Genomic DNA, 20,065 nt, shown 5'->3' with positions numbered 1-20,065 from the left:
CAAAGTGGCATTTGAAAAAGGTATCTACTGATAACTCATTAGCAGATGACTCGTAATAACACCAAGGAACTTCAAGTAGAGGCTGCTCTTCGTTAGAAATAACTAGAAACTCCAATAAATATATCTGAACTAATATAGCCTAAACAGTGATTGTCATTATGTGATTTTTGCCAAAACTGGTGCAATTTTTTGTATAAATACCCATCCTATTGATCAAGGGAAAGCCAGTCTTCGAAAACAAAGAATTTGAAGACACTATACCTAATGGTAAAAAATGAACATATTCATTGATCATTCAAGGTTTTCTGAATCCAATTCAAAATCGATATTATCTCCTGTTACTTTATTCATTTTTGTTCAAAACATTCATGAGATAACATACAGGATACTTCACATTGCCAAATTGCAGGGGAATGACAAGACCAAAATCAAACATGAGTTCATTGATATGTAACTGCTTGTCTCTTAGTTCAGGCTGGAACGGTTTCTAGCATAGAGATTTAAAAACTCAACAAAAACCGCAGAAAATAAATATCTAGTGCTGCATATTTGAAACGTATTTCTAATAAAGATCTTTTGACTACAGCTAAGCAAACTGTGTATTGGAATGATGCAACAACCGTTAAGTATGGAGGTTTTCCTCCTATGCCTCTGTCTCTCGATAATCTATGAAGAGAAGCTCCCATTTTTCCCCTGAAACACATACAGCAACACGTAATTGAAAACCACAAAAGTGCAGTAAAATACAGTAGCAGTAGAAGAACTTACGACGTAATTTAAGAAAGCAACATCACTTTGCCAAGATGGTTTTAAGATAGAAATAAAGAGAGAATTGAATAGTTGCAGTTAAGGTGAAAATTAATAAAATACATGCAGCTTTTCACTGCACCAACTTTTCAGATCTATTTATCGGATTTGCAGCCAATACAAACTTGGGATACACGGTATCAGTACTACAGAAGTGTTTACATCTCTCATCGCATTGTCAAAGAAGTCACAATTTCTTTTGATATCCTTTTTTCAAAAACAAAAAAGAAAGATTGTCATTAAGCGCATATCTATAACCAGTTGTGTTCCTTCAATTCACGACAAGTTCTTTCAAAACAAAATGATAAGCATCAGAACAAATATACCCAACATGAACTTCTTTTTTTAGTAAGTGCAGATAGACCTAACATATGCAAATAGCAGAAACAAAAACAGGCCTGATTTTTCTGAAGTTATTATTAAAAGTACGACATATGAAAGCAAAACAATCTATCAATATATGAGAGAGATCGTAAGGCATCATAAGCAATGATCTAAACCAGTCGAAGAAGAGAGAAATTGAGGCCATTCAGAGGAATAGATGTTCATCCATATAACTTAAAACTTGAACCATCCAAGACAGATTTCTAGTATTTTAGTGCCAACCTCAAGAGGAAACGCTTATGCAACCCATAAGATAATATCATCATAATGTAGCTCTTAAGTTCACTGATGCTTTAATAATTTTGATAACTAACAAGATCCCAGTTATAACAGAGAAAAGAAATTACCATTTCACTATAGAGTTTTCAGCACTTCCATCCATTCCAAGGCCTGTGTCAAATATTGTAATCCTGCTCTTAGTTAGCTCTAGACTGCAAAATAAGAGATATAGTGGACAGTTTCAGGGGAGTATGAAACACGAGCTACAGGTAAATACAAAGAAACAGCCGTAGGTGCCATTCGATACAACACATTATTACACAAGTGAAAGCAGGTAAAAAGAAAGAGAAGTAGGACCAAACAGGAGCAATAACAGGATATCCAATCTTACTAAGTTGTAGGATTACAAATAACTAGAATAGCCGAGCTAAGCAACTACTGTCAACAGCAGGTCAAACAAATAAATGTGAGTACATGCAGAACACTATAAGAATATACCTGCACTATAAGAGTAAATTTAACTAAAGAGAGACAAAAAAGAGGCAAGTATCTAACTTTCCAAATATTCAATTATACATCCTTGGAATTCATTGTTATGCTAAAAAACAAAAGGGTCATTTAGTTAAGAAGTTAAATGAAGCATGAACTGAATTGAATAAGAAAAATTGGAAGCATCCTGTACAGGTAATATCCCAAGAGAGAATGGATATTGTTGACAAGGCACACTTACAAGGTATTAAAATGATCAGAAAAGTGAGTTCAAAGTTTCTTGGGGAAATAAATTAATCAATTTCAGGAAAGATTGATGTGTACTTAATTTACTTTCAAAAGATCGGGACACAAACAAGATGACACGTTAAAGAAAAGAGTTTATTTCTGCATGTCGGGATCGCCATTTTAAGAGAAAACTTGACAATCATTCCCCTAATGAAAAATATACATGAATAACCTCAAGTATATTTTGGCATCAGGGAGAAAAATCCTATTTCTCAATTTAACTCAAAAATATGGCTTGTCTTTTTTAAATTAAATTTCCTGACTTGGAGAGACATCAATAACAAACTTCCAACTGAAGACAAAATAGCAAGACTTGGAATTAACATTGTTTCCATTTGTTGTTGTTGTGCAGGCACCAATAGAAGAGCAACAGGAGAATCGGCTGAGCACATTTTCTTCTCTGGATACTTTGCTGAACAGATTTGGAGCTTCTATGCAAGAGGTCTAGGCATCAACCCTAGGACAACATCACTGAGGAGCCTTCTCTACTCCTTCTGGAAATATAAATGCAAGTACTCCATAGCTTCGTAAACCACTAAGATAATGCCCCCTATTATTATGTGGGAACTGTGGAGATCCAGATGGGGAGTCAAGTATGAAGATGAAAAACTCTCGATGCATAAATCTATCACTTTGATCAACCCCAGTATCATCCAACACTCCAAACTACAGTTCCCTAAAATTTCCTTCCCTATAATTGGCCCAGCTTTATTCACCTCTTGGGTCTTAAACTGATGGAGACCATCTCTACTACTGTCAAATGAGAAAAACTCCTACATCCTTTTGTCAAACTTAATACTGATAGTTCATGCATAGAAGGAAATTGCGGAGGAGGGCAGTGAAAGACAAGGAAGGCAAGGTGATTATGGCGTTTTGTATACCTTTGGAAGAGGTGATAGCAACTGGGTAGAAGCCAATGCATTCTTGTTTGGTCTTAACTGGTGCATTCAAAATGATCACCCTAGGATCATAGGGGAAACTGATTCCCTCTTTCTTCAGAGTTGTATTCAAGGCAACTGGCAAAGCCCTTGGAAAATTGAAGACACAATTAGTAAGATCAAGTTTTTGCTGGACACTCACCATATCCATACGACCATACCACTCACTGCATGAGGGAAGCTAACAAGGTTGCTGACAAGCTAGCGTCCCTGAGTCACAAGAGTGGAAACAATTGTATCTACACTAAGTATAGCTCCTTACCTAGACAAATCATAGGCCTAGTTAACATCGACAGATGGCAAATACCATCTTTTAGAGTCAGGAAGAGAAACCATGGTGTTATCATCTTTGATCCGCCATGAAGAAACAACTCTATTGCCACTTGTGTCCGCCCAATCTTTTGCTTATTAGCCTAAAAGGCTAACATATACAATATATACTGAAGAAGACCAGGCCTAGTCCTCCTTCTTCCTCTGTATCCTCTTTGACCGTGGCAATACAATCATNCCCTTGGAAGATTGAAGACACAATTAGTAAGATCAAGTTTTTTGCTGGACACTCACCATATCCATACCACTCACTGCATGAGGGAAGCTAACAAGGTTGCTGACAAGCTAGCATCCCTGAGTCACAAGAGTGGAAACAATTGTATCTACACTACGTATAGCTCCTTACCTAGACAAATCATAGGCCTAGTTAACATTGACAGATGGCAAATACCATCTTTTAGAGTCAGGAAGAGAAACCATGGTGCTATCATCTTTGATCCGCCATGAAGAAACAACTCTATTGCCACTTGTGTCCGCCCAATCTTTTGCTTATTAGCCTAAAAGGCTAACATATACAATATATACTGAAGAAGACCAGGCCTAGTCCTCCTTCTTCCTCTGTATCCTCTTTGACCGTGGCAATACAATCATGACTCTTTTTTTGTTTTTAAAAAACAAGTATATTTTGGCATCTTTCGAAAAAAGAAATTAGTCTTTAGCGAATATACACCATCTCAGGACTTTAATAACTTGCAATTTAAGAATTTGAATTGATTATAGGCTTTCTTGAGCTATCCAACTACGAAATTCCTTACCTTATTAATCTTCTCTGGTCTGTAGACTTAGACCATACTGCCTGCAATGAATTATCCTGATACACCATTGAAATGAAGTTAATGCTTAAAATGATCCACATAAATAGAGAAAGTTATACAATTAATCGGAAAAATAAAAGTTATACGCAAAAGATGCTTACGATCAAATCCGCCAGTGCAGTTTCAAATGTATACTCTTCAGGCAGTTCCTTCAACAAATCAGTATCTGGTGTAAGGTCCCACATATTCTGCAAAGTGAAAGCGTACACTCAGCTACATAAATTCTTAACACAACATATATTCTTGAATAGCATTCCACCAACCTCATATTTATCTGCTTCAGCTGAACCATCCTGTATAGAAAATGCAAGTTAAAACAAAACAACAAATGGGAAAACTTACTAACAAAACAATTGAGAAATCAAAAACACAGAAGACTTTACATACACAGAGCCTTATCATATGAGACTTGTTGGATTTAAACTTTCTGAAATCCAACATCTTCGTTATCCTGTTCTCAAAAGCATCTACAAAATGCAAATCCTTGCTAGTCCAATTAATCTGTCTTTTAGGCTTAGGTGACTCTGTTCTTCGCCCAAGATTTTGGTATTCTCGCCTCACTAAAATAACAAAATCCTCAACAGGCATTTCACCAGGTGGTCCAGGTACTTGCAACTCTAAAGTTATTCCATTAGGCAACAGAACCCGAAAATAAAAAACTCTTCCTTCATTAGTACCCACTTCTTCATCTGAATCAACTTGGATTCTTAAAACCCTAGATGACTTCCTTCTCGGCGTTTCAGCCGAAAAATCTTCACGCTGCCTTTTACTCGACCTGCCACATAACAAAAACAAATACTAGTAAAACTTGATCAACCTTAAACAAAGTGAAATCATCTTAGTTTTTCAGTTCTTCCTATACAAGAAAAAAATAAAAAATAACACGAACATACATATAACGAAAATGGAAGGAATTAAACATCAATGAAGCAAAATGAACGGAATTTAAGCCGGAAAACGGGAAAAAGAAGAGATTTTGACTGATGATTTGACTTGAGTCTATATGGATGTTTACTACACGTATGCATGGAAAATGAGATCGATGTATATGAAATTTTTTGTTGTATATATACATATATGTGAAAGAAATCTTTGATTTATGAGACTTACATTTTTATCTTCCGTTGAAGCTAGCGGCAAATGGCGATTTGCAGAAAATGGATACCGGAAAGCTTCACAGAGAAGAAATTGAAAATAAATGGGGTTTGAGTTTTGGGAAAAATGGAGAAGGAATAGCGAAAGACTGAGAAGTGTGGGTAGTTTATACTATCATGCATCAAAACAGGCCTGAGGAGCTATACTGTCCAGGTTGCACAGTACATCTCCATTTTGTCCCATCTGGCGCTGTGAAGAATATTTACTAATATTAGTAGTTTTTTTTTTAATATACGGTGAGCTAGCGTTTAATTATAGATTTTGAAAATTTTAAATTTCAAAAATTAATATTAAATTTATTTTTAGTGTAATTCACTTTTACTAATTAAAATTCAAAAGTTTTTTTGAAGTGAAATGCACATCCAAACTTATTTTTGAGTTTCAAAATTTATGATCAAACGAAAGCTATATCAAGCACGATTAGCGTTTGTGTTCTTGTAAATATAAGGGTATCCGTTTGGTTTGAGGAAATATAAAAAGTTAAATAGTCAATAGATTACTTTTAAGAAAAGTTACTGTATCATTTATGATTGAACTAAATAGTAATCAATAACTAAGGATTGTAATGATGAGTTATTTTGAATATAAAATGATTTTTTAACTTATTATAAAAATAAATAATATAAAATAAATTACAATGTACACCCTCCATTTCTATTTATATGTTACCATTTTCAATGTCACGTTCCTTAAAAAACTAGGTAAGTTCACTATTGTACTTTTATATAGTAATATTTTTTTGAAGTCAAGTTTTCGATAAATGAACATAAATTAATTTATTTTGATTAAATAAATTGACCAATTAACATAAAAATTAATCATTTAGTTTTCTCATGTTGGCCAAATATATATTTTCAATAATCAAGGTTAATAACTCTCAAACGTAAAATAAAAAGAATAGTGTTATTTATACATTGATTTTGTGAATTGACAAATATTAAGAAACATCTAATGACAGATAAATAAGAACGGAGGGAGTAGCAGAAAACCTAAAACACAATTCCAACCATTGTAATAGGTGTGACGCCCTTTCTTTTTCTTAGTCGGTGTTGGAAAAAAATCATCTTATTATAATTTGAAATAATTTAACTTTAAAATTTCTTTTTTAACCTTAATAAAACCATTTATAACTATACATAAATATTGTGTCAAATCAAATGGTGTCACGTGAAATAGGACGGGAAGAGTCTGGAGAGACTATAAAGTTAAAAGAACTCGACGTGTCCGGAAACGATCTTATGCCACGTGTCCTATAGTCATTTGGAACTCTTGGCGTTAAAAGTGTGAGTTGGAAAAAAAAAATGTAAAGTGGGGCCACAGGTAATCTGAGCTGTCAAAACTGACACGTTGATGGACACAGTCCGCTTTTGGCGTATCAGCTTCTCTCATGATTTTAGTCTGTACGTACGTTTCTCCTTCTGTAAAATTTATTACACATCTCCATTTTATATTTATAATATTTTTTTGGTTTTATTGATCTCAATCGAAAGGAGTCGTTTGGCAGTTGATTAAAGTTATGCATATATTAATAATTTAAGAATTAATTATAAATGAACTGATGTATTAGATAAGAGAAGTGGAGGTTATGTATTAGAATATAAGGCTAGAAGGGAATCGAGGGATAGAGTAATTGTGTAGAAGGTTAGTGTTTGTCGTAGGATTAGTTGTGTCCTTATAGTTCTTGTCATGTGTTGTTTATTGTGTTTCGATTATCATATTATTTTTGTTGTTACTATTTTGGTTCTTATGCTTTCTCTATTGTATTCTTCTTCTTCTACTTGTATTTGATACACTTGAATCAAAGGTCTTTCGAAAATAATTTTTCTACCTCTACGAAATAGTGGTAAAGTTGAGTATATTTAATCCTCTTCGGACCACTCTTTATGAGATGAAGTAATATTTGTAATCATGACAATTAGATGAAGCTTACAAGCTATCCCATCAATTTGTCTTGGTATTCACAACGTACAGATTTTCAGTCAATTTTTTTTAATTAGACTTGCAAAAACAAATTTCTACACAAATATCAGAAATGGAAATAAAATCAAACACAAAAAAATACTATCCTTTTACGCAAATCACCCAATAATTTCTCATTTATCTAGCTGGAGAATGTGTACATCAACTTAAAGGTTCTTTTCTATGATCACCAGTCACCACATGCATGATTAAAGCATTATAATTAATTTTTAATGTCACTATAAGTCTAATAAATATTCAGTAACAAGTCATACAAGACAAAATAATTAATGCTTTTAAAACTCATTACCTCCCACAAAAGGCAATTGTCACTACCCAACTATGACATTAATGTTTTCCATGGAAAACTTTTCCTAAGAAAACATTGTTTTGAAAAATAAATGAGTTTTTTTTATGGCTTAAATTTAACTTATATACACAAATAATATTAGATAAAAAAAATTCACTATGAGATTAAGAGAAAATTAATATCCAGCAATAATCTCTCTAAAAAAGTGAGATTCGTTTCTTAAAAATAGAACAAGTACTTGATACAACAAGAAAAAATAACATGATTATATAGTAGAGTCATAAGGGGTACTTCGACTTTTTGTCCTACATGTTACTTTATAGAGAGTGAAACCGTTCTAGTTGGATTTACCTTTGGGCTTAAATGTCGATTCAAAGAACTAGTTGATAAAAATTATTTACGTTGTCGATGAACATTAATTAAACCCCATTGTTCCTTTTGTCTCAATCCAACCTATTTGCTTCCCAAAAAGCCAAACTGGTACCAAAGCAGCATCATCCTCATCCTCATCATCATCAAATGGTTGTGCCTTTGTGAATTCTTGTGTGTCCACTTCATGATCATCAATAGTTTCTTCTTGTTCATGATGATTGAGTGCTAAATTCATTGGCATACCATCAATATTCTTAACCACATCAATTACAAAGGCATTGCAATTCTCTTTTGTTCCATTCTTGAATTCACACAAGTTGAAAACGATTGTATCTTTTGCTCGTAGACCTTTATCTTTCACAAACTTATTCCAACCTTTTGTGAAAACAAAACTTTGACTACTTTTCCAATAACAATACCTAAACTTCCATAATCTCCTCAAGGTATCATAAAAGATCATCTCCTCGTCTTGGATTTGGGGAAAATACTTTGTTGCATATTTCTTTGGAATCACAAGCCTATTAAGCTTTCCAACGTCACTTGGAGTTAGCTCTTTCTGAAAAAGCTGTTTGTAGGAGAATTCAGCATTACCCTATAAGCAATATTGAAATCATGAAATCTAACAAGAGGAGTAAAAAAAAATAACACAAAATGTTATACCTATAAAGCTACATTAAGAGTATTCAACAATATATACATGCATTAGACCTATTTACACCAAGAGGTTAAAAATATCCATCTATCAAGTTATTTGCCTTATTTCTAGATTGTAGATTAAGTTATACGGTATGTATACATCTTTATATGTTATAGCATGCAATTATAGAATTTCATATTTTAAGAAGGCTTACTTGTATCCTTTAGATATTCTTGTAGGTGACCTGATAATATACAAAATATTTTACACTGATGTGTATATAATTTAAACTCTTACGAATTTTTGAACTTCATGTGGAATGTTACCAAAAAATATCTCTAGAGTGACATGCAACAATAACATGTATACCCAATGTAATTTCATAAATAGGATTCGAAAACCAGTGTGTACACTTACCTTACCCTACAAGGTAGAAGAATTATTTTCAATAGAACCCAACTCAAGGTTAAAAAGCAGTTCAGAAAAAAAAACCAAAAGGGTGAAGAAGTCAAGACAAGAAGCTAAAGAAAACAAGACAAAATATACTAAAAATGGAACAAGTACTATCACAAAGTAATACGATAATGTAAGTGCTAGAAATAGTAAATAGTGATAGAAATGGAATAATAAGAAACTCTCAGAGTAATACTACAACTACCAATATAAAAGGCTAAGTGAGGTAACTCTACTTAACTAACCTTTTATTCTGATCCGTATCCTCCATAATCTTTATCTAGTATGATGACATGATAGCCTAAAAAGTACCATATATGTATATAAATTCAAAGATATTTTTTTTTTCTACTTGCATAGTACATTATTGTTTTCTTACCTCATTCACTTTTTGTAAGGTTTTCAAAGATTGAAAATGATCTTCAAATTTCTCTTTCAAATACTCATCAAACCTTGAAGTATAAGAACCTTCTTTGATCATTCTTAGAATATCATCAGTTGAAAATTGTGTCTGAAAATTAGGTTCTTGAATTGTGGAATTTGTCCAAGACAAATTTCTATGTGAATGATCTGGTCCAAGAAGTCTAATAGCAGCACTATCATAAGCCATTGCTGCTTCAGTTTCAGTTTTGAAAGTACCAAGCCAAATTCTTTGATGATTTGCATATATTTGAGCTCCCCAATGACCATTATTTTGCCCTACAACACCTTTGAATTTTGAACCTGAAATGCAAGCTTTTCCCTCACGTGCATTAATGTTTCGCTTTTTCGGTAATAGATGATTGCTTGCACTTGAATCACAATCACCAACCGTTACGTTGGTCGTGCTTGATATTAAGTTCGTTTCGTCTTCCATAAATCCTGAAAAAAAATTAAAAAATATTTTTTAAAAAAAAAATTGTGAAAATATTAGAGATTGATTTCAAAAGTTAATTGTTCAAATACAAAGATCGGAAAATGAAAGTAATAATATTAACCATGACTCCATGAACAACAATAACATATTGAGTACAATTTCACAAGTTGAGTATTCTAAAAAGAATAGTGTGTACGCAGATCTTACCTCTCATAGAAACTCAGATCAAAGACAAGTATATCAAAGTAGAACATAAGTGATGACAAAATACTAAAAATAGCATGATAAAGCATTCTGGAAAGAAAAATAAACTACAACATATAATAATACTATAATTGAAGTATAAGAAATAACATATAGTAACATAAATTGAAGTTTCGTCCAACGTTCACCTTCTTCAGTGATCAAGTTAAAACATTCAAAGTCGACCTACCACCTTTCTCAACGAAAAAATAATCCTAGACAACGCTCAAATCTCTACTAATATATGCTATAAATTTATCTTCATCGTCTCCTTCATAACCTCATATATAAAAATACTTATTTCTCAGTCTCAAGACAAGTGTTTATATATCCATTTAAACTATTTGTCTTCATTTAGGATTATCAAAAAAATTTACTATCAAAAACGAATTCCAATCTCTAGATTATCACAAGATACTTTTGTCAAACACCATACTAAATGTAAATGCATCTATAACGTTCAACCTTAATTACAAGTAGTTAGTAGATATAAAATCAACTTAAAATTAATTATTTTGTTGACGAAAAAATTAAACAACTGACAGTAATCATGATAATATCATCTACTTACAAATTACAATAAACACATTATCAGATCGTTAATCTACCCCAGTTTAATTATTGTCAATTATATACGTTTTGTATAATTAAGTAGCCCCAAAAAATAAAGATTCACAAACATATTTTTTCACTAAAAAAACTTTTAAATCATGGCTACAAATAAACAAGTATTATTCTAAACGAAATCCACTAATTTCTAATTATCTGGAAACACATAATACCATACTATTTCGAAATCAACTAATTTCTAAGTACTAATTACTTGAAAAAAAAAATCATGTTTTCATATAAGGATTTAAACCAGTTTTCTTTTTCTCCAAAATAAATAGAAACAAAATTCATGTGAAAAAAATATTAGGAGAATGAACAAGTAACAAACCTGATTATCTCAAGTACTAACAACAAGAAGCTACGTGAATTTCACAAAACCAAAAAATTATTCTTATGATGATAGAAGACCTAAAAGAACAATATATATCTCTTTTAATTTTATATAATTATACCATATAGATTGTAGTTAATTATGGATAATTAATCAATTCAAAAGTTAAATTCGTAATTGATGGAACTTCCAAACTTGTATATGGTATGTTTCCTTGTTATTCATAGCTCAATATTTTCGAATATCTTCTTTTTATATAAAAGAATATTTGAACAAAAAAAAATGGTAAATAAGTTTACCAGAAATTGGAACCAAATAAAAGTCAGAATTTCATTTTCTTTTTATATTATTAAAAAGAATTGCATTCAACAGTCGAACTAGCTCCCAGGGGGACCAAATATGAACCAAAATTAAAATAAAATCATAATTGTCTTTTTAGTCATATATATTGTCTTAAAATACTAGTACAATTGTTTCATAAATAATTTAACTCATCATTGTAGGATATTTAGCAAACTAAAAGGGCAAATACTGCTTCATCCAATTAGAGAAGCCTGCCCTATTATTGTCCAATATTCTCTATTTTATCATTTTGGAATGAAGGTTAATTCTGAGGCGAATTTAGAATTTTAAACTTGTGAATTTTCACTAATATATAATAATAATCGTATAAAAATACACTTAAACAAAGCGCTTTAGGGGCCCTTTTCTTGTCGTGGGATCAACCACCCGTTTAGTTATGAATTTTCATCAAAAGATACTTGTAAGTCTAAATATAATTTTTAATATAATTACATAATCTATTGTAACGACAGTGGGTTCATGCGAATCCACACTACATAAAAAATGATCATTAGCGGCAATTAATTCTTAATTGTCGCTAAATATGTATTTTTAGCGGCAATTAACACTCTTTGTATATGTCCCTAAAGCCTTTAGCGACATTGATTCTAATGACACTTAACTAATGTCAGTAAAGACTTTAACACTCTTTATTAATGTCAATATTTATTGCCGCTAAAAATTGGTTTGAATATGAGTTATGATGGGATAAGTTATGTTAAGATTAGTTATGATGGGATAAGTTGTCCTGAGATTATTTCTTATTGAGTGTTTGGCTTGTTGTATTCAAAATAATATATATTGATAAATTTTAAGAACAAGTTGTTTGTTTACAAAATTACCTTCACTTTATTTAAACTTTTTAATTTTTTCTTTGCGAGCTTTAAAAAATATTATTATACATGGTATTAAAAATAATGTAAATATACATAGATGTACAAAATGATGTATAAAAAGGATTTAAAGGGATATTGTAACGACCCGGAAAATGATAGAGTGAAACTAGAGCCTCACATGTGAGTTTGGAGTCGAGAACTTAATGAAATGGTTATAATTGAATTTGACCCAAAAAGTTCTTAAAATGTGCTTCGGAAGTTACCGGAAACTTGTTTAGCTGTATATAAAAAGATCCGTTTTGTTTTTCGAGAATCCGACTTCATATTCTTGTTTAGGGGGTCAAATTGAGTGGGAAATGGGTCTAACCCAAATTTTAGAGCAACCGTATCAAAATCCGAAATTTCCAAGTGAAGCCTTTTTCGAGGGTCTACTTTGGAGGGTCATATCTCCTATCACACAAATAATTGGGTGGCCCATAACATATCCATGGAAAGCCCTTTGAGTTAGCTACCTAACACACTTCGTTTCACCTCATTCGGAGTTCCGACGAAGAAGTTATGCCCATTTTCGTAAAATCTGTCCGGCACGAAATGTAAATTTCCAGTGACCGAAATTACTGTTCACCCGCCTGTTGGACCATTTTTTTTTCAAAGGACATATATTATTTCCTAGAAATTATAAAACCCTTTTGACCAAAATTCTTCCATTTAAATCACTCCAATTAGGAAGAAAAAAGAAACCCTCTCTCTCTCAAAAAAAAAAACTCTCTCAAAACCCCATGGAAGCTCAAGGTGAAAGATGGAGCTAGGGTGGATGGTGGCTGCTGATTTCTTCTCTAATTTCGTTTGGTTCTTGAAGAATAAAGTATGGGGACTCTTCATCTTTGATTCCTTCTTCAATCAAAGAGTCAATCCAAAAGATTTCAAAAGTTGTTCAAAAACTCAAAATCCTAATTTCGATTCTAGCATGGGTTCTTGCATTAAATGTTTTTTTTAATGATGATTTATGTTATTATTGATGGTTTTAAGAAAGGAAATTCCATGAACCCATGTCTTTGCAAGTTTCCTANAATAGTTATCGAAAATAAAAGAATGTTGAATTTTTTGATAGGATTAGACTTTTGATTATTCCTTTAATTACTATATTTTAAAAAATAATTAGCATATATATTAGGAATTACTTTTGCATATATTATCCAATAACTAAAAAATGGTATGTCACGTTGATAAATATATTAATAATTAGTACTATTTGACAGTTAATTTTTTTTTTCTTAATTAGGAATCATACCAGAGAGAAAAATAAAACAAGAGTATAACAAAGAACAACCCAATGATATCCATTTATTTAGCTAATTATTTTCTAGTTATATATATTACCAACACATCTGAAATACGCCTTATGACAAGTAACAACGATAAAATTATTTTTGTATGTTATTAGAATTGTGGAATTATATATATTTTACTTGAATTTTTTTATATTTATTTATTTCCTTATTTATAATTTTTGTTCATTTATGCATATGGAAACCTTTTCTCTTACCAAACAAACTTCAACCACTCAAATTCACTTTACTTTTAAATTAATAATTAATGTGTAAAAAAGAAATTATGCTATTTATGCTATATATAAAGGAATAATTAAGGTGAAAAGTGGTTATCACAAAGCTTAATTTGAACAAACAATCATGAGATTATTAAGGAAGGTGCACCATAAAAAGCTTCTATTTTCTCCTAATATTTCAACAAATGTCACTTTAAATGCAAGCAAAAAACTCTCATCTCATCTACCTAATTAATAATATTAATCACACCTTTAATTTTTTTATCCATTTCAGCTCCAACAATCCCCTGTAATTTAATTAATGTTAATTAATTAAGATCCCTAAATATAAGTGTATGGAGTATTTGATATTTCACTCATGCTTTGTCTAAAACTGCATAATTTACATTGTTCTAGTTCATTAAGTACATGTAGTGAATAGATCGATGGTTAGGCAAATTAAGTAATTAACAAATGATAGGAGTTACTAATGAACAAAATACAATAATTTACATAATTTGTATGTCATTATCACACGCCCGTGAACCTTCTAATTAGACAATTGTACTCCTTGCTCAACTTGTATGTTAGTTATTGTTTTCGTGTTCGATGTTCATGCTGACCTCTGATTAATTTAGATTACGCCACGTAAGTAAGACTCGTTTAAGGAGACACACTTCATAACAAGATTTTTTTTCAAATCTCAGGACTTGAACGCGAGACTTGTAATTGAAAATAAAGAAATCTTATTCATCCCATCACAACACTCGTGCTCAACTTGTATGTAATCAATAGTTGGACTGTCTTGTTTCAGCAGGCACTACACCTGACTCCCATTAAGGTATGTAATCTTTTGGTGCAACATTAAACTATGTAAGTCTCAACATATATATATATATATAGTCTTCTTTATTTATCAATTAAAAAAAAGTACTCACACCCAACCTTGTGACCTATCAGGCATCAGCTAATGAAACTTGTAAAGATTACATTTGATCATGATTCAAATTTCAACAAAGACAAAAATACTAAATAATTTTTTTCTACACCATTGTTATGAAAAAAATTACAATAAGGACGTCCAAAAATGCATCTCTTTTAATTTTTCCATATTTAGTTGGTTGAATTATTTTTTTAAAATATTTTCTCTAATCATTAAAAATTTTAAAAAAAAACTTTCCAAGAAGGAAACAAAAAAAAAAAATTCCATAAATAATCGAAATACGCTCGAACTAAATCGAACACCATGTTACTAGAAAGAGAGAAAAATTACAATAAATGAATATTAAGTGCTTATATATATTATTCAGGAGGAACCAATGAATGTCCAAAGACCCGTGAATAGGGGCAAAAATAGTGTAAAAGATACTCGTCCATTTCAATTTATTTATCTTATAGTATTTTTTTTATAGTCCATTTAAAACTTAAAATAACATTTTTTTAACAGCTCTTTTTAAGAACATTTTGATACATTTGACATATGATTTAAAAATGTTCTTTATTTTGTCAAATTTTGCGCCAAGTCAAAATAAGACAAACATATTGAAACGGAGGGATTATACGTAATTAAGAAGGCTACTTTAGTGAGGCCAACTGTTTGTTTGTAGTAATAAAAGAGGAGAGTAGTATTGTTTGTATATATATGGGCTAAACAATTGGAAAGGTACTCTTCTTGATCTGACTCCGTGAGAATGATAAATACTAACGGCAAAATAAGCAGGTTTGCACTTACTACTCTTTTTATTATCACCAAACTATTTTTCTTTCTTTCTTTCTTCTTCAGTAGGTTACTTGGGAAAGTTCTGTTTTTTTGTTGTCTTGATGGTTATGATCTGCTGAATGTGTGTGTTTTTTGTGACAGAAAGGTCAATTCTTTTGGCTGAATATGGGCAAGAAAGGAAGTGGTTGGTTTTCATCTGTGAAGAAAGTTTTTAAACAGTCTCCTAAAGATTCACCAGACAAGAAGGTTAGCTTTTTTCTTTCACATCTTATGCAGGGGTAAGGGGTTCATTCGAACACCTCGTATATATGTTTAATCTACTTGACTTCTTCGTTTTTCATATCTTAAACATCATTAGTGAAAATTCTGACTCTGTACTCGTCTTATGATCTTCAAGATCAATACAGAGAAAAAGAAGAACAAAAACAGAATTTTGATATCACTAGAATATATTTTAGAGCAAGATATTACATGTTTAGTTAGTTCCTAGTTGATTTTCAGTATTATGATCCAAATTACCATTGATTTGTTCTTGTCTTATGTTGATCCATGGTAATTGTTGTTCCCTAAAAGAGGATTTATTTACTATTAATAAGACAAATGCCAATGATAGCAATATTATAGTTACACTAGCTTCTCTTGCTCTGTGTCATTTTATGGTATCTTTTGATAAAATCTGTTATTTTATTTGGAGAAACATGATCCGTGAGAATTCATGTAGGGTGCTGAAGCATAGTTATTATTGTTACGACAAAGTCTATCGTACATCAAAAGCTGCAATCCATAGGCTTTTTCCTCTTCAAGAAATAAATTGCATAGTTATTTACTCAATTTTTGGTTACTACTGGTCCCCCTTACACCAAATGAGTTCATGACCTTTAGCTTTCACTCCACCTATATTTTCCCCACCTATATTCATAATTACATGTGCTGCTTACGTTACTTCTCCATCATGACTCACTACCATCACTCTGATGTTACAATCTCTTGTCAAAAAAAAATCATATCTCGAGTCTTTAATGTTAATTAAGCGATAATTAATGGCACGATGACCGAGGTGGTTTAATTGTTGTATCATTTTTTTTCAGAAGGAAACATTAGACAGCAAATGGCAGCAACCTGAACCTCCTGAAGTTGTGTCACTTGAACATTTTCCAGCAGGGAGTTCTCCAGATCTTATTAGTAATGGAGGGAGCAACGTTGATTCATCGTCTACTGTAGCTGAGGATCATAACCATGCCATTGCTGTTGCAGCTGCCACGGCTGCAGCAGCTGAGGCAGCTGTTGCAGCTGCTCACGCGGCTGCCAAAGTCGTCAGATTAGCTGGTGGCTATGGCCGCGTGCAGTCTACAGAGGAAAGGGCTGCCACGCTTATTCAGTCATACTACAGGGGATATCTGGTAAAATAAAATCCTAGACAAATTTTTGTTTATGTAATCTGTTACTCAATTTTATCTCAATAATCTTTAATTTTACTGATTTTGTAGGCAAGACGAGCTTTGCGTGCTCTGAAAGGATTGGTGAGGCTACAAGCACTAGTGAGAGGACATAATGTGCGAAAACAAGCACAAATGACAATGAGATGTATGCAAGCATTAGTACGTGTTCAGGGCAGAGTACGAGCAAGGAGGCTCCAGTTAGTCCAGGAGAGGCTAGAGAGCAAGCTAGAAGAAGCACGAAGACACGCTGCTGAAGAACAACAACACAAGCACACCAGCCCCATCAAGAAGTCAGGGGCAGAAGGTTGGGATAACAGGAACCAAAGCATGGACAAAATCCAAGAAAGCAGTAGGAGAAAATTCGATGCTGAAATGAAAAGGGAAAGAGCTCTTGCTTATGCCTTTGCCTATCAGGTTAGCTATTCCCTTATCGACCTAACTTACTAAAATCGTTGATTTCTCAGATGGTTGCTCAACTAATAGGTATTATCTCAGAAAGTCACTTTTCTGGAATAACTATTAGTAGTTGAGTGACGACCATCTGAGAAATCAACTCCTTACTAAAATGAATTATAAATTTTAGTCAATTGATAAGTTCTAATGTTGTGGTACTATTGTCATTGGTGTTGACAGCAAAAGCAACAACAACTATTGCACATTGATCCACATGGTGAGGACGCTGAATTTTTTGGAAATGAGCGCGAAAAGTCACAATGGGGTTGGAGTTGGCTGGAGCGATGGATGGCTTCTCAACCATATCAATACTCAAGACACATTGTGCCAAGAGACAGCTCCTATGTGACACCTTCCACAACAAGTGACATGTCTGAAAAGACAGTTGAAATGGACCTAATCACCGGGCCATTGGACTCGGAGACCATCAACTCAGCCCGTCACACTTTTGATCAAGCTGAAACAAGCCCATACTCAGCCCGGAAGGTTGGTCACTCAAAATTTGATAATGTCCCTAGCTACATGACCCCAACTAAGTCTGCAAAAGCCAAGGTGAGGAATCAAGGCCTTGTTAAGCATCGTAGCCCACCAGCAGCCCAATGGAATGCATCGAAAAGGAAGGGGGCACACTATGGTTTGGGCCTTGAATCAAGTTCAGGGGCAAGTACAACAGCAATCTATCAAGCCTCAAGAAGCCCAAGCCCAAAAACTAGCGCGAATCGCAGTAGTGGACATGCTAATAAATGGATGGCAACTTACAGTCCGGAATCAAGTGGCGATGATCGGGCTTCACCATTAGGACCACATCCCTGGAGATATAATTTTAGTTGATTTTTTTTTTTTGGTGGTAAATAAAGTACTGATAAAAAATGCTGTTGCTGTGTGCTAATAGCTTATTGTTTTTGTTTCTGTATCCTATTTTGAATTTAAGTTGGATGGTTAAATATATATGAAGTTTGAGTTTTTGCAATGGATGTAATATATGATAAATGTAATCTTGTTTGGAATTAAGACGTAGTTTTTATTGTTGAAGTGTATGACAAGTTTAATACTACTTACTCTTTCAATCTTGAAGCATTTCAAAATATTTTAAATCCTTTGATAAATGACATATTACTTTTAAGGAATTCAAATTCATCTAACTATCAGAATTGTAAACTCTCATTTGATACTTTTCTATCATTTTAATTACATCAATAGTTTCTTTGGTCGCTATTTTTTTTTTTAATTACAGAGCTGTTTGCATAAATTTGTGTGCACTTCATTTCATGGGGTACTTATTAACTTTCACCAGCAACTACATCGAGTAACTCTATTCACCAAAACTTACCATTAAACATCAAAGTTTCGAATTAAATCCTAACACAGTTGAGGATTACCGGAAAAAGATTGCAAGTTGGAACATTTTGTTTTGAGAACAAACTGTTTTACTCGTCAAAAAGTAATACTACTTACTAATTAAAACTAAAAAGGTACTTAATTAATTTAGGGTATACGTCAAATGTGAAAGCTATATGTGTTTTCTCATAGCTTTGTGAATTAGAGAGGAAGGAAGGAATCAACTTTTCACCATTAATTGGACCAAAAATTTGGTTCTATATATATGGCTTTAGGAGAAAGCAAAGGGAAATGAATATTTAAGATGAGTAGGTAAAACTTAAAGTGATTACAATAAATCATATCAACTTTCATGGTGAAGCAATTTAATAAAGTAAAAATATGTATTAATTCATCATGTGTTTGAGTGAATAAAGTTTACATGCAATATCATAAATTTATTACTTTCTCAGTTTTAAAAAGAATCAGGATATTTTTCTTTTTAGTCTATTTTTTTAAAAATGATTTTTTTTTCTTTGGCAATAATTTAATTTCAGCTTTTCAGTCGACATGTTTAAGACCACAAGATTAAATGACATTTTGGTACATTTGACATAAATTTAATCTAAGACCACAACATTAAAAAATAGTTTTTATTTTCCTAAACTCCATACCAAATCAAACCAGGTTATTTTTAAAAAAATATATAAATGTCAAGTGCAAATAAACTAGATAAAAACAATAAAATGTTGTTTTAGTCAGGATCAAACCATGGTCGTGTGGACAGTCGCACTACAAACTGCCCTTTTATGCTTTCAATGGGGTACTAATAGTTATATTTAGTTTCTTTTAGTTTGTTAAAATAGATATACATATATATATATAATTTTTTTTTCAAATTAACAAATATAGGTGCATCCCCACCTATACATGTGATCCGCCTCTGGTCTTAAGACCTTGAAACTCTAACCATACAAGAACAAACAAAAATTGAATTCAGGTGAGAAAGTTTTCTTATTTTCTTCGTAAGCTTCCAAAATTAATAATTACACTTCAATTTTAAATAATTAAAAAACTAAAACATAGTGCTAAATAAATCTTGCCAGCCATATTTATCCAATTAAATTCATCTCAACCAAAATCATGCAAAATAAAATAAAATTCCTCACGTAACAAAATAAACTTTCTTATGGTCTTTTTAACTACTGCGTGAA

At 32.2% G+C, this 20,065-nt stretch overlaps 1 protein-coding gene across 2 annotated transcripts; it reads left to right on the top strand.

The window, feature by feature from the left end:
• Positions 1-15,528: 15,528 nt before the first annotated feature.
• Positions 15,529-18,551, top strand: LOC125857880 (protein IQ-DOMAIN 21). Of its 2 annotated transcripts, XM_049537533.1 has the most exons (5): positions 15,529-15,642; positions 15,784-15,888; positions 16,731-17,042; positions 17,130-17,495; positions 17,715-18,551. In XM_049537533.1, exons 2-5 carry the CDS (start codon positions 15,808-15,810, stop codon positions 18,363-18,365), a joined length of 1,410 nt encoding a protein of 469 aa, XP_049393490.1. In that variant the 5' UTR covers positions 15,529-15,642; positions 15,784-15,807; the 3' UTR covers positions 18,366-18,551. The 2 variants fall into 2 exon arrangements, with proteins under 2 accessions (XP_049393490.1, XP_049393491.1); XM_049537534.1 differs by lacking the exon at positions 15,529-15,642 and having other exon boundaries at positions 15,653-15,888.
• Positions 18,552-20,065: the final 1,514 nt, after the last annotated feature.

The sequence above is a fragment of the Solanum stenotomum genome, chromosome 3, assembly GCF_019186545.1.
Source record: "Solanum stenotomum isolate F172 chromosome 3, ASM1918654v1, whole genome shotgun sequence".
In the NCBI taxonomy this organism is placed as follows: domain Eukaryota; kingdom Viridiplantae; phylum Streptophyta; class Magnoliopsida; order Solanales; family Solanaceae; genus Solanum; species Solanum stenotomum.
Note: the sequence above shows the minus strand (reverse complement) of the source record. Positions and strands in the feature narration are given on the sequence as shown.

Excerpts from the sequence above, each read along its gene's own strand:
- LOC125857880 (XM_049537533.1), top strand. The coding sequence starts at position 15,808 with ATGGGCAAGAAAGGAAGTGGTTGGTTTTCATCTGTGAAGAAAGTTTTT. Across the intron at positions 15,889-16,730 it reads AAGATTCACCAGACAAGAAG|AAGGAAACATTAGACAGCAA; the intron begins GTTAGCTTTTTT and ends ATTTTTTTTCAG. Across the intron at positions 17,043-17,129 it reads CATACTACAGGGGATATCTG|GCAAGACGAGCTTTGCGTGC; the intron begins GTAAAATAAAAT and ends CTGATTTTGTAG.